The 17,299-nt window shown below is 48.8% G+C and overlaps 1 protein-coding gene across 4 annotated transcripts in view; it reads right to left on the bottom strand.

The window, feature by feature from the left end:
* The window catches only part of LOC121442183 (unconventional myosin-Ib), a 152,099-nt gene that overhangs the window by 119,928 nt on the left and 14,872 nt on the right, over positions 1-17,299 (bottom strand). For 3 of the 4 annotated variants that reach the window (XM_041643615.1, XM_041643617.1, XM_041643619.1), the window contains exon 2: positions 1,462-1,605. In XM_041643615.1, coding sequence (XP_041499549.1) covers positions 1,462-1,596 — 135 coding nt within the window. In that variant the 5' untranslated portion in view covers positions 1,597-1,605. Of the gene's footprint in view, positions 1-1,461; positions 1,606-14,735; positions 14,768-17,299 lie in introns of those variants that run through there. The other variant, XM_041643616.1, reaches the window with a different exon arrangement.

Genomic DNA, 17,299 nt, shown 5'->3' with positions numbered 1-17,299 from the left:
GGACTCAGAAGGCTCCCATTACTATAAAACTTCCCCCAACTTCCTACACTGTCAATCAAGGAACACAAGAAGTTCATCGTCCGTGCGAAGACTCATTTCGTGCAGAACTTAATCGCTCAGACTTGCCCTGGGGCCACACTCAGAGCTGCAGTTTTAGGGCTTGAGGAGGTTCGGAGGTGGAGCCTCTGGGGGGTGGACAGGTCCACAAGAATGCAGTAAACTCCGTGGCCCTATGGAGCCTCTCACTTCCCCCCGGGAGGACACAGAAGCAGCTATCAACCAGAAGGGAAGCTCGACTCTGAATCTGCCGGCCCTTTCCTCATGGACTTTCTAGAATTACGAGAAACAGACTCCTGTCTGTCATCCACGGGATGCTCTCTCTATGACAAAGGCCAGACGGACTCGGAGTTTCGACCACATGGAAACAAGGCCGTATGAAGAAACGGTGAAGCCCATGACTCAATACAAATTTTAGTTTGTTCGACGAAAGTCGAGGCTTTTTCTCGCTATCCCCTTTACGTCTCTCCTTTTATTTATCTCTATTTCCTCCCCCACACTGATACAGAAAATGGTGCACAGCCCAATAATACAGCTCACTGGGATGCACGGAAGCCCATTTCTTAAAGGAAAGAGCTCAGAAGCAAGGCAAAAACATCTATCAATCCTACCTTTGCCCAATCTACTATTTGCCTCTCGGCCCCTGGCATAGAAAACCAATAGAAAATCAATACCCCACTTCATTGGTTGAATTCACACCACACCTTTATGTCCACGCATGCAAGGGCGGAAGATAGATCTATCTTTTAACTCGTGTTTTAATCCATCTAGAGAACGTAGCCCAGTAACCGCTACAAAGTGCCTTTTAAGGGATCTTTAAAACCTGCGCTTGTCTAGCGGTGGATGTGCTCACATGGTTGCAGTTCCGTCCCTGCTCACATGGCTGCAGTTCCGTCCCTGCTCACATGGCTGCAATTCCGTCCCTGCCATTATACTTAGAGCGGCCATGCTAATTCCAGTCTCCGGGGAACACGTGCTGATCAGTGCCCTCCTGCAGTCTCTACGGGCAAGGATCAGGAAGGCTGCGTCTTCTCTGGGAGCTCACTGCCGGGTCTTGGTGAAGAGCATCTAAGTGATCAGAGTTCTAGACTCTTCCAGAGGCATTCAAGACACCAACGGGGCCTCAACACTGTCTGAACTGATGTCCTCTGAGGCGGGGACTGACACGTGGCACTCACGTGCAGTACCTGGCACACAGCCGACTGTTAAACACCATTGGGAAACACTTGACTTGTCAGTGGGACGCCTACGCCAAGCTAGCAAACACTCAGAATTCTCTGAGGACGACGGAAAAGGAAAACCTGACTGCTTAGGAACAAGAGAAAGGAGGGTGGGAGGTGTAAGAGCCAGCTCTGCCACAAAACCCGGGACCTAAAAGCCACGGGGGCCTGCACAGACACTCACATATATCTCGTTGTGGTCGAAGCGCTTCTTGAGGTTGCCGATGAAGGTCTCCTCATTGAGCGGTTCTAGAAGAACCATGTCTCCCACGCCGATCATGTTGTCCAGGAGTGAGGACTTCACCTCCATTTTGGCCATGGTCTCCAGCTGGAAGAGAGGGGAAGGTGTCAAATCCATGCGCAAAACTCTTTCGGCTGGGTTCTGTGTGGCTGGAGAAATGACCCCCCCCCACCTGCTACATAAAATGCCATCGTCTCCCTCCCCACGATCCACCTAGCTGGCGTTGCCATGATGCCTCCCTGCCGCCAAACGAACCTTCTTCCGAGTCCATCCTCCCAGGCAGAGGCCATCCACAGAGAGTGCCAACAGGGAGCCACCGTCACTGTGGCCCTGATGGCATCTCTATCACCAACCAAAATTGGCACAACTCCTGCAGAACCCCTTTCCAAAACTCCAAGCCACCCCGCCCCAGCCCTTCCGGAGCAAAGGCAGCCTAGGCCATACCTGAACCTGCTTCCTCTAAGATGATGTCATACCTCGGCTTCCCCAGACTAACTGGCAATGTATTAGCCTAAGACACTGTGTTGGAAATGAAGCCGGTAACCCTGCTCACCATGCCAAAGAACTCTGCATGCAGTGATGGACTTAGTCCTCGCAACAGCTCCACAGAGAGCATCGTTAACTCCGTGCTAATAATAGGAGCTAACTGACTGGAGCCAGGGCGACGGTTGAGCAGGTAAGGGCACTTGTCACCAAGCCTGCAGACCTGAGTCCAATGCCTGGAACTCACACGGTGGAAAGAGAGAACCAACATCTGTAATTTCTCTTCTGCCTTCCGTGCACATATACCACGGCATGTATGTACCCACCCCAAACATATTAATCTTAAAAATTTGCATGAGAAAATTGAGCCAGCAAGCCAGCTGGATAAAGGAATTTGCCACAAGCCTGACACTGAGTTTGAGTCCCAGGATCTAAGGACAAAAAGGTTGTTACCTGATCTCCACGCCATGGCACTTTCTCATTAGGCCACTCACGCATACACAAAAGTTTTTTTTTTAATGAGAAGAAAAATCGAAGCTCAATCTCCTGTGATTTCTGGCAAGTGTTTTGTATGTGGTGTTAAAGAATCCTGTAGCGTGCCCCACAGAGTGGTGCATGCCCTTGATCCCAAGAGGCAGAGGCAGGGGGGATCTCTGTGAGTTCGAGGTCAGCCTGGTCTACAGAGCGAGTTCCAGGACAGCCAGAGCTATACAGGGAGGCTGTCTCAAAAACAAACAAGAATGCCATCGCTACTCTGACACCATAGCTATGGGAAGAGGTTTCATCCCAGCATGGGAACCCTTTTCACAAAGAGTACAGCCCACAAGTAAACAGAGGTTGCCTAGCTAATGTAACCAACCAAGATAATCTCCATATTCTCAGTTTTCATCCTGACTAGCCATCCTAACAGCCAAACCAAGTTGACCCACAATGACTGACTAGACCCAAATACCACTTCTCCTTCACCTTAGAAGGGATTGCTACCCCGAGGAAACAGAGGCACCCTGTAACGGCAGCATAGTCTACACCCAGGATGTAGGGTGCCATCCACAGAGGAGAGCTGTGCTGCCAAGAGGACTAAAGTCCCTGCGAAGGTCTTCGCAAGGGAAAGGGTGTGGAGTGTTTATTGTACAACCCTTCCCCTCAGATAAACTCACTCTGACAGTCCTAAGTGTTTCCAGCACAGAAATCAAGTTTAAATGATGCTGAGACACAGAAAGGACAGACAGATGGGAAGGGAGGGAGGGAGAGATGGAGGGGGAGAGTAAGGAAGGGGGGAAGAAAGGAAGGAAGGAGGAAGGGAAGGGAGGGACAGAGGGAGGGGACAGGAAGAAGGGAGGGAGGGGACAGGAAGAAGGGAGGGAGGGAAGGAAAACAGGAAGGAGGGAGGGAAGGAAGACAGGAAGGAGGAAGGGAGGGAAGATAGGAAGGAGGCAGGGAGGGAGGGAGGAAATTCCTAGAAAGCCAAAAAAGGAACTAAGAAAGAATCACAGCTTTCTCTAGTACATATGAATTGAGTGAGTACTCAACACTCAAGAGAAAAGAAACTAATTGTTTTACTAACATGCTTTAGTCTCATGTCAACCACCCCTGGAATAACGAGTCCCCAGCACCACCTAGACAGAACCTGCAGAGAACAAGGAATGGTTCCTGCACTGGGGTGGGTCACGTTGCATTTCAGAACAGAGCTGGAGCAGATGGGAGGTACCTGCCATTTCTAGGGCTGGAGTAGCAGCCAGGAGACAGTCCACGGGAGACTGTAAGCCCCGACTCTGTCAAAATAAATTAACGTTTAAATCAAATCTCAAGTTCTCAGACTCGTGCAGTGTAAAAAAAAAAAAAAAAAAAAAAAAAAAAAAAGCGCGCATTACATCTAATTTGGCTGAGGAGAGAAGAGAGATTGGGGACTAAGGGAGAAGTCAACTTGAGAAGGGTTTCAAAAATAACCACCTCAAACCAGCAAGTAAAACAAGGTGGCTGACCGGGAACTCTGCCCCAGGGGGACTGCTGGATGGAAGCTATTTACAGAAGCAGCTGGAAAGACACTGCTGCAGCTGGCTGCAGGGGACAGTAATCAGGCGGCCAACCTGCCCTGGTGACCAGACCTGCCACACCCTTACAACTGCCCCACACAGCTCAAGGAAATCCTGTCAGCCGGCTCCGACGTCCTGGCCCAACTTCATCATCCAGGCAGGTACAGGTCAACTCAGAAAACAGACAAAAATTGAAAACGCGCTGTTTGCAAACTATAATATATACCGATAAAACGATCCAAGCTGAAACGTTAACCTAAGAGTCCTTCAGTTACGAGTACAGTTTGTCATTTTAGCGTCTGGGAATTGGAGAACATGAAACATGTCATCACGGTGGCTTCCATCATCAAAGGTAGAAAGAAGACACAGGGAATATGGTGGGAACTTCCCCGGCTCCTTAGAAACGAACTGTTCCCCATACTGAAGCGAGTAGAATTAGAACCATGACTTCTAGCATAGGTTGAGCTCACTTTGAGATCTTAATAAAAACATCTGGTATATTTGCTCCACCAAAAAAAAAAAAAATCCTCTCTGACAGAGCTATGACTAACCATGGAAACAAATCTCAGAAGCATTTGCTAACTCAGTGTTTCCTGAAACCATCAAAAGAATTTCCACAGCTTTATGCAAAAATGAGACTGTACGTAAGGCACCAGGAATACTTTTTATTTATGTTATACACAAAGATGTGTGGGCATATCAAACAAAGGTGTGTGTGTGTGTGTGTGTGTGCGTGCATGTTTGTGCGCGTGTGTGTGCATATTTGTGTGTGTACGTGTGCTTGTGTGTGTGTGTGCGTGTGTGTGCATGTTTGTGTGCGTGCGTGTGCTTGTGTGCGTGTGTGTGTGTGCATGTTTGTGTATGTGTGTGTGCCTGTGTGCGTGTATGTGTGCGTGTGTGTGCATGTTTGTGTGCATGCGTGTGCTTGTGTGCTTGTGTGCGTGTGTGTGCATGCCTGCGTGTGCACATGTGTGTGCATGTTTGTGTGCATGCGTGTGCTTGTGTGCGTGTGTGTGTGCATGCGTGCGTGTGTGCGTGTTGTATCCAGTTTCCATTCCCAAAGACTCTCACACAAATCTATTGTTCTGCCCTGCACTCCAGGTATTAGTACATATCATATGTACATTAAACCAACCAACACAACACTAGCCTGCTACCTCCTATTCGCTGTGACTGATTAAATCCGATGCTGCCTGGAATATCAGCACCGGTTCCGTCCACCTCTGCCGGACTGACGACGTGGCACTTGGATTGGCTCAACAACCCCTGCTCTCATCGAAGAGGCCACTTCCAGAAGGAAATGGCACACGGAAGAGGCAAGGCAGGAAAATGACTGAAAATGATTAGTGATGGAATCCTAATGACATCGCAAACCTCTAGATCAAACTGCACTTAAGGTCCCCGGCACCTCACTCAGGGTTTCTGGGATGCGAGTCCCTTAGCTCCCGTTATGGTTGAAGGACGCGGAGTTGGATCTTCCGTCGCCATCAGAGAGCATCTGACATTGGATCCAAGCAACTGGTGCCAGAGCAAAGGCTCAAACTAGCTGAGCTAGGCCATGCGGTGTGAGGTGGAGGGCACAGGAAGTACACATTTTAGGCCAGCGAGATCATATTTGATATCTATTACTGGAACCACAGGCTGAGCCGAGCATGCCCTGGGGACTCAGATCTTGTAGCTGTAACGCTAGAGAATTTGAATTCGGGGAATTCAGAATACCAGAGCCATGTGTCCATGACACTGGCCTGTACGAAAGGCCAGCGAGGCGAGAATTTTCTGTTCGCTGCCTGTAGCAGTCAAGCCGAAGCCAACTGTTTGGTTCCTGAGAAAGGGATAAGCCCTCCCACTGCCAAGAGGTAAGAACCAGAAGATACCACCAGACTCCGTTTCTTCCACTATCAACCAAGAGTGGCAACTGTCTGTAGGGAAGGAGCCACAGCCAAGCAACACACTCTCAGGTCAGGTTCCTGAGGCTTGACAGGATTTTCAGTGTGTGTTACAAGTCCATGGAAGCAAGTTAACCTTGCAAAGTAGCTACATTTTTTAAGGAACAATAGTTCCAAACTCTTGGTGATCATACCACTGTTTGACCCTTGCTGACAACCAGCCCTAGAGACTTCTAACTCACAAGAACTGCTGGAAGTACGAAAGCCTGGCAAAGTCTTTCCCCAGTGCTCACTTGGGAGGCCATGGAAGACAGATGCACAAAAGAGACGTTCTCAGAGAACAGTGGGAGGCATGTTTTCAGCCACACAGAAGAGAGACACATGATTTTGTCTGGGGCATCTTATTTTCCTATGTATAGGCAGGAGAAGGTGTACGCAAAGCCAGGTATTTCCGGTCCTAACAAGGCTCAGGCCAGGCAATCTAGACTTGGACCACAGAGCAACACCCTATCTCAAACAACAAACAAAAACTGATCCAAGCCGGGCCGTGGTGGCACACGCCTTTAATCCCAGTATGGGATCCTAAAGCATCCCATGGCCATGGTAACCTAACAGTACAACAAAGTCTTCTACCCCATTGCCCACAAACATTCCAAGCTATGAACCATGAGACACACTCTAACTGCGACCATGAGACACACTGTAACTGTGACCATGAGACACACTGTAACTGCGGCCGCTAAAAATATGAAGACGGCCACCCCTCCAGCTGTCAGCCACGGGAAGAACACTGAATCCCACCATTCGATATCAAAGCAGGAATACACAAAGTTATTTCAAATTAAAAAATCAACATTAATAATTAACAAGAAATGGAAGCTAAGCAGAAGGATGACTCATCTTACCGCCCCCACGATGGGCTGAGTTCTTAGGGGAGTGCAGGCAGCAACGATGAACACTTTCTGCACTGAAAGAGTGTGGATGAATCCGAGCTGACAGCTCAGTGCGCACCAAGATTACTAAGTCGCATCATTTTAAATCTGAAACAACCACTAGGGCAAAACCAAAACTGCGCTATGAGTGGGAAAACACGGAAGCCCTCTCTGTAACTCAAAGAGGACATTTGAAACACATCTATTGTAGCATCGTCAGAAGGGTGCCCCAGAGGCAAGAGCTCCAGGGGACTTGCTAACAGTAGCAACCTGTTTAACAGACTCTGGCTCCAGCCATAACCTCCACGCAGAGTGGTCCTGCCTGCTGACAGCGTCTTTTCTAGAAAACCAGTTCTTCTGCCAAAGAGCCATGTCTTATTCCTTGGTATCCCCCCAAAGTCTACTGAAAATACGGTTGGAAAACGCGAAGGCAGAAGTCACAGCACAAAGGGGATTCTCGACAGCCGCCTCTCTCGCGTGTGTAAGTCTGGTCACAATTAGGAGGCAGAAGAATGATAACCGCTTCAAGCCACTTTGGTGATTTCTCTAAAAAGAATCACAACACCGACAACAGGACAGGAAACGCAGCAGCGCAAGGCTCCAACGAAGTCACTGAGGCTTTTGAGAGTGACATGCAAAACACATTTAAGTGAGGAAACTGGGCCAATGAGGCAAAACTTCAAGAACAAAATAACTCTCAGCCAGTCTTCAAGGCAAAAGAAAGGCAAAGGACAAACCCAAAACGGCCACATGGTTCAGAACCTAATAGGAGCGACGCACTGAGAACCAGAATTCCCGTCCTCGCCGAATATCATCTGGGGGTAAAGGGTTAGATACCCATCTATCCAGTTCAAGAAGCATGTCCAGGAAGAATCCTGCTGAGATGCTGGCATTGCGCGACCAGCTGGGGCACAGCGGCAGCCAGGCGATCTCTCCCCGCTTCCCCCACACCACGCCCAAGAGACAGAGCCCAGCAAGAATGGCAAAGGAACGCCCTATTTTTAAATTTCTAATTACGTGTATTTAGTGTGCACGTACGTGTGCCAGGGCACAGGTCTAGAGGTCAGAGCGCAGCTTGTGGGAGTCAGCGCTCTCCTTCGACCAAGTGGGTCCCAGGAATGGGACTCAGATCACCAGAGCTAATGGCAGAGGCTTCCACCCACTGAGCAATCTTACCAACCCAAACAGTCCACTGTTGACATCTCAAATGACCTCTTAAGCGCCTAAGGGAAGTGTGTACCCACTATAAAAAAAAAATAATAGAAAATACACATGAACAAAAAGGAAAAAAAAATCAAGAAGCTTGTTTTGGCCTAAATCCTTAATTTATTAGAATTTTTACAAAAAGCTAGACTCATAAATTGTTGGAGGGAGGTGCTTGTTGGTTCCCAGCCGCCCGGCTAATTTATACCCGAAATAATCACACAGAAACTGTATTATTTAAATCACTGCTTGGCCCATTAGCTCTAGCTTCTTTTTTTTTTTTTTTTATTTTCGAGACAGGGTTTCTCCGTAGCTTTTTGGTTCCTGTCCCTGGAACTAGCTCTTGTAGACCAGGCTGGCCTCGAACTCACAGAGATCCGCCTGCCTCTGCCTCCTGAGTGCTGGGATTAAAGGCGATTAAAGGGAAACCTCTAAGGCTATGCATTTCCCACCAGGTCCACTCAGGGGCAGGCATACAGCCTTACATATTTCTTGTATGTACCTCCCTCCCACATGTGATCAAGAACATCTGGTGCAGCTGGCTCAAACTTGTTTAGGGAGTGAAAACAGTAGTAGAGGGAGGGGGACTTGATGGGGAGGGGGCGGGAAATGGGAGGCGGTGGTGGGGAAGAGACAGAAATCTTTAATTAATTAATTAAAGCGAAGGCCAACCTGCTACTGAAAACTATGATATTACATATATTTGGTGTATATGTATGGGTGTGTGCCACAGTATGAATGTGGAGGTGAAACTTTTGAATTTGAGAACCAAAGTCACCTTTTAAGTTTTAATTAATGTGCCTAAGAGATCCATGAAACAAAAATGCCTCTGATCTGCAAGCCCCTTGCCCAAGGACAGACAGCTCCTGAAATGCAGGAGGCTGTTGTTCATGGAAAAATAGCTCTAGTTTCTTAAAGGCTAACTCTTACATCTTAATTTAACCCATCTCCATTAATCTGTGCAGCACCATGAGGTCCTGGCCTACCAGCAAAGTTTCAGCACGTCTGTCTCCAGCGGCAGCTCCATGGCTTCTCTCTGACTCCTCCCTTCTTCATCCAAGCATTCAGCCTAGCTTTCCCTGCCTGCCTATGTTCTGCCTTGCTATAGGTCCAAAGCATTTATTTATTAATGGAGATCACAGAGGGAAACCCCACAACAATAAACTTCATTTACATATATTTTACTCAGAAAAGAAAAACTTCTTGGCAGAGAAGCCAGGACCTCACAACTCCTGTCTCCCTTTTTAGTCTCCTTGGAGGACCCCCGACTCTGGGCCAAACCCCACACAAGACATAACATGCCAAGGATCCCAACAGTACCACTGCTAACCAGGCCATGACGTATACTGGCAGGAACGATGCCAGCTTCCAGTCAAACGGTAGCAAGCATGGGAGATGCTGAGCACAAGGGCTCGACACCCTTCTGAGGGAAAAGTGGGGCTGATGCTGATCACGTGGGACCAAGAGAAGCACTAAGATGCCAGGGTTGGTTCCCGGGAGGGCCAGCTGGGCTTCCTGACTTAAACTCAGCCTGACTTAGTCTGGAAGGAGAAGTCACTAGGCCTAAGTAGCACGCTCCAAGCAAGCCAGCCAGCTGGTAGGGATTGAAAGCTTCTGTTCTCCCATCAGAAGCTTTGTCCTCCAACTCTGCAGTCCTGGAGGGGAGGCCTTTGGAAAACAATAGCTTCAGAGGCCATCGGGAAGAGCATAGTGGGATTCATGTCTTTATAAAAGATATAAATGTGAGTGAGGAGACACCAGGAAGGTGGGTGCTTGCCAGACAGCAGCTTCCGGAGCTATGAAAAATAAATAAATATCCTCGGCTTAAACCACTCTGCCTACAGTGTGCCACAGCAACCCAGGCACGGTGACACCGTGACACCCCAACATCCCTCCCCTGCTGGCGTTAGTGGGCCTCCCCATTCCTTCCCTGAAGACGGCAGCCTGGCAAGGTTTAATTAGTCGGGCGGTGGTGGCGCACGCCTTTAGTCCCAGCACTCGGGAGCCAGAGGCAGGCGGATGTCTGAGTTCGAGGCCAGCCTGGTCTCTACAGAGGGAGTTCCTGGACAGCCAGGGCTACACAGAGAAACCCTAATCGGGGCGGTACCTGCCTGGGCGGCTGGCACACAGGTTGTGGCGTGGCGAGCAAATCCGCACATTCTTCTACCCCAAGCACTCATCACCTTGCCCCTCCGAGCCCTGACGACATCAGCTAAGCCTCCGCGGATACACAAGAACAGCTTTGAGTACCCGCAACACAGCACACCTGCTCAGGATCTGACACCTGAAGGGCAAATGGCATAGAAACTGAATTCTTTAGGGAGATTTACTCAGGCAGCATGGTTCTCCAAAGGGCCGGGTTTAGGGTGTCACACACCGTAGGGTGATCTCTGCTGCACACTGCATGGGACAAAGTGGGCTGGCGTGCGTGTGCAGGAAGGTTCGGAGGGTACTAATTTTCACTCCTACCGACACGCTTGCTAAGAGAAACATATGAGCGGTATCTACCCCCTGCATTTACGTCACGGGTCATAGTTTGCTGCCTTCCTGGTCTTTTATTTCATTGTTAAAAAGTCAACCCATGGGGAAAGTGTCCCCACCTCCAGCCTTTCTCTGAAACCTTCTGCTAAGACTCACGGGCTGTTGGTTGGAGCGCTGTGGTTGGAATAGACTCGTAGGCTAGGGAAAGAAACGGGCAAGGCCTCGGGGCAATTTCCACAGAGTAAAGCCGTTTGCCTGGTGTTCTAACTCTGAATAGAAACACAAAGAACATTCACGGGCAGTGAAGATCAGACAGATATGAATAAGAAATGAGAGTGAACAGATAACTACAAACGTCAGCCCGCGTGCCCTGAACGCGGCCACCAAGCCGGAAGCCCCGTGTAAGGAAGAGTAGGGGCTGTGACTTTACGGTTATCTAAGGGTTAACACACCTCCCCCCAGTGTTTCTGCAAAGCCAGAAACGGGACTAGAATCACCACAGACCAATCAATGTCAAGGCTGCTTTCCACCTGAGCGTGGAAGCCGGCTTTCTCGACAAAAAGCTGCCTAGGAGCTGCTGTCCCACCCTAAGCCAGACTGGCCGGACGGGCCTGAAAAAAACGGCACCTCGACTCTGCTATTCATGAAGAGACAGAGGTTTGGGAGGCTTTTTCCAGCTGTGGAAAAAATGAATAGGATAAACATATCATCCAGGCTAATTAGAAGGATTTTTGAGGTTTAAAAAAAAAAAAAGTGGCGGCTGCAGCAATAGCACTAACCACGCATCTTCTGATTGAAGAGAAAAAGTCGGCTTATAGAGACCTCCCGTCCCAGGCAAAACCTTCCCAGAGAGAAAACGCGAGATCCCAGAGCCCTGCGCTCGCTCAGTTCTAAAGCATTGTCCACCCTTTGACCTAAGTCCTAAACTGCCAAGCGCGTCCCAGCAACTCGGAGGTAAGAAGTCCCGCTGCGCATTGCACAAGCCTGGCAGCCACCGTTCACCTGCCACGTGACCTGCCGACATTGCAACGGGCCTGCCATCTGCAAAGTTCACATTTGCACCAGTAAAATTAAGTGACCAAAAAGAAATCGTGAGGAGAAGGAATCGAAAACACTTAAATGAGTTTACAATTTTGTGTTGGGCCGCATTCCTAGCTACCCTGGGCCACGGGCTGTGAATGAGACCCACACTGGGCCCAGGAAGGACCCCAGATCCAGGCTTTGCCATCACAGACTCAGGCTGGAATCCGAGGGAATGCATTCCAGTTGCTGATCCCCAAACTCAGGATGAGAGGAAGGTGTACACAGATGGGCAGAGATGAAACTCGCTAGACATGGCTTCCTCCCTTCCCAAAACGCTTTTCCTCTTTTGACCCCAGCAGCTCACAAGCTCTCCCTACCCTGTCTTACGACAAGATTGTACTCGTAACTAAGTGACTGCCTCCTCCTTTGGGTTCTAGGTTTAGTCTCGGTTAGTCTTGGCAGCCAATGAATAGGATCCGGAATTGCCTGGGGAACGAACTTCTGGAAGTGTCCAAGAGGAGTTCCTAGATTAGTTTTATGAGATGGAAGGCCACACCCTACTTGTGAGTGGCACCATCCGAGACTTGGGGTTCAGAGCTGAGCACCAGCAGCCACAGCTCTCGGATTTCTGACTGTGGGTGCGGTCTGCTAGGCGACCTCATTATCCGGGGCGTGACTTCTCTGTGACAGAACGCGCACTTGGACTGTGAGCCAAATAAACCCTCCCTTCCTTCTGTCGTCCTCGCCAGTTGATTTGTGACAGCAGGTAAGTAACAGGAGGAAGCGCAGCCAGTACACAGACAGACGGACGGACAGACAGACAGACACAAACACCCATTACTTCCCAGAGGGAGGTCTGCTGAGTGATGTCAGGAACATCACCAAGGGACATCATCTCTCCAAGGCTCACCCAGCAGCAGCATCCAGCGTCTCCACCCCCACCCTACTTCTTTGCTTTCCCACAACCCACAGAAGCATCCCTCGACTTCTGCAAGCTCAAGAGGTCCGGAGAGCTAGTTTTAAGAAGGAGCCTGCAACCATACTACGCTACTCACACGAAACCTTACAAGAATCAATGAGCTAACGTCTGAGGGGCTCCGAGGCCTGCGGGACAGGGGAGCCAAACGCCATAAACCGCGGTTCCATCCAGAAACACCAACTCAGCTGTACAAGAGAATGCGCTAATTATAACCCACAGACTTCTCAATCCGCTCCCTCGAGGCGGATAAAAAAGATTCCAAGAAGTCAAATGTTTAGATTGGCGAACCTGAGCCCCAGGAACCCCGGTATGAATGTAAAACTGCTCAGATATAACTGGCAAGCTGTCAGCTCTCGTGGGCCCTGCTGGATCCACAGATGCCACGAGTAATGATTAAACCGACTGCAGCCGCCAGGGAAACCAACTTCCCTTCCAAATGAATCCACTTATTAATCAGAAGGTCCCAGGCTCGTTTGGTCCCACAGACTGCAAACCCTGCCAAAGCCTCCAGCACCCGGTGGCTCTCGCCCTCCGCTCACACCACCTGTCAAGCTCAAGGGACCACTCAAGGCCGAGGAGTGCTCTTCCACCAAACGCCACCCCAGCCCTCCAGTCCCTTTACAGCTGATACGTCCAGACCCAGAAGATCCAAGTCGCAGAGCCAACTCAGTGTGACGGGGATACCTTAGGCACAATGCCACCCCCAAGCCTCAGTTTCCCCACACACACACAAAAAAAACCATAGCCCACTGTCTCTCAAGCTCGCTCCGACAGTCTTCCCGTGCTGACGCGACCAATTCGAAAAAGGCTGAGTCCCTTCATTTGAGGAATTCTAAAGAATGTTTAAAGAAACAAAAAGTCAGCAAATGCCAATCCACAAAAATCTCAATGACATTTTCTCAGCAGCTAAGGGGAGCAGCTATTCTGGACCCTTCATGGAAAAAATGTATTAAAAGCCTAACTATAGAGAGCATAGACAGACTGCGCAGAAATAAACAGGATGGCCCTAACACGCAGCTACCCAGGCAGAGGGAACACAGCAAGACCGTGTTTACAGCCGTCCACACAATCGCTGCCCAAAGGACATCCTCCCTCTTCAGAAATCCATCTAGTTATGAAAGCACTTAGTTATGAGATCAAACTACAGATCTACATATTAACAAACGTAGGAAAAGTTCCTTCCTTACCAGAGTGGGCCTCAGGCACGGCTCTGTAGCTGGGGTGAGAAAAGGCCTTAGAAAAGAAATTCAGAGACTCCCTGAGCTGTTAGCTCCTAAAATAAAGTCTAATAAACTATGTAAACAAAGGGAGAGATGTTTATACATTTACATTAGGATTTCATGGATGTTTATTAGTTGAAAGGCGATCAAACAAAAATAGCTAAGATAGTCCCTCCCCTCAAGACCCCAATAATATAAATTCAGAAGGCAAAGCTATTCTGTAATTTGAAAAGAATTTCTTAAAAAATAGCTAACTTGCTGCAATGCGTTAGCTTCCTGTAAAGTTATGTAAAATCAACGACGGTAATAGAATTTGGGAGCATTTTCTGTATCAACCTCCAGGTCTTTTCTCTTTGTAATATTAAATTTCAGAGGCAAAGCAATCATGACTCTTATTACTGCGCTGGGCCGTATTTATCAAGAACCAAGGGAACAAATCATTAGAGCATGCCGTAATAATTTTGAAACGATGTCAAACGTGTATCCTAAAACCTGTGTTGACAAAATGTCCATTTACAGACGTTAACTAAATCTGAATGACAATTCTGCCGAACTTCCAGATGATCTACATACAGGTAACAACAAGAGCTAAGCCACACACAGGTACATTTTCCTCCTTGAACACGGCATACCTAGTACGTTACACAAAAACCCACTGTTAAGGTCCATCAGCTTGCCTACGCAAGGAGCCACAACACAACAACCGTGTCCCCCAAGGGACAATTTAGTCAAAGAGGAAATGCCTACGAACAAACTGGACGGTAAAACCCAGATGAGAAAAAAGTTCACGTCCTGTGCAGGCACTTCAAGAAGGATTCTCAAAACCCATGAGAACGCGAACCATGAAATTAAAAGGCTAAACCTTTAAAATGGACGGTTTCACCCTCTCCGTGTTTAATAGGTGGTTAGAAAAACTACAGTCATTTTTAAATGACGTAGGCATAATGCCCCCCCAGTTTAGAAGGTAAACTGCTTACCAACGTTTCTCCTCCATGGTTTCCTCCGCCGAGTTAGCCAGCCCTGTAGCGCTCAACTCACACGCAAGCGAGGGACAAACATTCCCTGTGACGTGAGAGCTCACTGGGTACAACAAACACAACGAATGTTGCGCACGCAGATAAGGAGGGGAAAGTAGGTCAATACCAGGCTGGCAGAGGGGCCCAGAGCATCCACCCAAGGCTGACCTTCATGATCAACTCCCTGCTGGCCATCACCCACCGCGCCTGCTCAGAAAGCAACAGAACAAGAGACCTATCTACCGCTTCCAGGCATTTGCAATCAAACTGAGTCAACGATTAAGAGCAAACTAATCGATCAACAGTGTGCGCACCACGCAACCTCTTCACCTCGAGATGTGGAATACAGAGATTAGATTGACATGGACAATTAGCGTGGTTTCTTGCGGGGACATAAGTTTAAGATGTGCTGCGTTCAGCTACACTGTGGGACGTTTGTTTAATGATGCCAAGATGCGCTGCATGCTCTGATGTGCCATTTGTTTAACTCTGTGAAGCCGTGCCTGACTAAAACACCTGACTGGTCTACAATAAGAAGCTGAATGGCCAGTAGCTTCGCAGGAGAGAAAAATAGGTGGGACTATCAGGCAGAGAGAGTACACAGGAGGCGAAATCTGGGAAGAGAAGATCACGGAACAAGACAAGGAGAAGGAAGAGGGCATCAGGGGCCAGTTACCCAGGGCACAGCCAGTCACAGAGTAAGGAGGAAAAATAAATAGAATTGAAAAAGACAAAAGTCCAGAGACAAAGGTAGACAGAATAATTTAAGTTAAAAAAAGAGCTGGCTAGAAACAAGCCAAGCTAAAGCCAGCCATTTATAAGAAAGAATAAATCTCTGTGTACTTATTTTGGGAGCTGGGTGGCGGTTCCCCAAAGAGTAAAAGAGAAAGAAAAAAAAAAAACCAACTACAGCAGTTGGCGTGCACCAACAGATCAGAGAGAAATGGTAAAAGTTGCTCTCAACGACCAGTGATGAGAAAGGATGGCATGGGTATGACCACAGAGAATCTACGCACTAAGAAAGAGTAAAACACACTGAACAAACACCATGTAAGACGGCAGCAGTGGATACAGCCGAGCAAGGCCCGGCTGGGCAATGGAGCTGAGAATGGTCTGGGAGTCCAGCTCAAGAACCTTGGCTGTCAGAGCAGTGGGAACCAAGAAGAGTTGAGGACTCTGACAGCATCATCGATGGTGTCCACACTGCAGGGCACAGGCAGAGGGTCACCGGTCGGCCTGAAGAAACGAGATGACAACAGCTGCTACATACAGAGACGGAGGCTCACCTAAGCACCTCTGATCGGGTACAGAGGCGGGTTAGCCATCCTTCCGCTCCTGGAACAAAATGCCCGAGGTAATCACATTAGAAGAAAGATAGGTCTGTCTGGGCTGGTAGTTTGGAGAATGTGGTCCATGGACACATGGTCCTACAGCTTTAGGATCACAGTGACGGGGTTCATCATGGCAGAAGCTTGTGTTCCCGTCGCGGTGGCCAACAACCCCTCCCAACGGTGTCTCGGGCTGATAAACGAGCCTTTAACACGTGGGCTTCGGGCATTCATTTCAGATTTAAGCTACAGCATAGACAGCAAAAAATAATACTGAGCTCACGGTCTGAGTAGGTTGGGACAATGACTAACAGGGAGGGCAGCTTTGTGCAGCTGTCCAGATTACACACTGTATAAAGGCCGGCAAGCCATGGGGGAAACAGGCACTAACTGTAAAAAAAAAAAAAAAAAAAAAAAAAAAAAAAAAAAAGACACAGCAAAGCTAGCAGCAGGGACTCCAGCTGGGGCTCCAACCTAGCAGCTTGGGGCTAAGAATTGGAGTGATTCAAATGAGACGAGATGAAGAAATCAGACAATCAAAACCCAGGAAACTTACCAATGGTAAGGTGAGAGCCTGGCACACACAGGAAGACCTTCCTCCCCCCCCCCCCGCCTCCACCCCGAGAGGCAGGTTTTCCTGCTTCTGGTTGGGCCTGGAACTAAGTAGCCCAGGCTGACCCCAACCTCCCAAGGCCTAGGACTCCAGGTTGTACCACCATGCCTGGCACTGGTACAGCCTCGAGGGCTGTGGCCTAGATAGTCAAAGAAAAGAGTGCCGGCTTGCTAGTCAGCTAAAAGCAGAACAGCTCTTTCTGAACGACATCCGGTCTTATTTACTCAGCTCCAAACGTATAGTTGCGAGCACTCGAGTCACTTACGTACAAAAGTAATACTTCACATCCACAGCTGAGCGTGGAGTCGAGAGCGCCAGGTCACAGTCATGCCAGAGCCGGACTCTTAAAAACGCAAAGAATAAACACACACACCCTGCTGCTTAAAAACACGGCTGAGTTTCACACTCCAGAACTTTCCATCTTTAAGACTGCCGACGGCGGCAAACATTGTCCTCAAAGAGAACATCACGCTCTACAAAAGGCTATAGAGGACCTCAGCAAAATGTGGGTATCCTTACTCCGAGTAGCCCAATAGGAAATCCATGTATTATTCTCCATACTTGCAAGTCTGATAGCCAATGCC

This window comes from Microtus oregoni, unplaced genomic scaffold, assembly GCF_018167655.1.
Source record: "Microtus oregoni isolate MIOR12 unplaced genomic scaffold, Mior012 000087F_ref0000451, whole genome shotgun sequence".
NCBI lineage: Eukaryota > Metazoa > Chordata > Mammalia > Rodentia > Cricetidae > Microtus > Microtus oregoni.
Note: the sequence above shows the minus strand (reverse complement) of the source record. Positions and strands in the feature narration are given on the sequence as shown.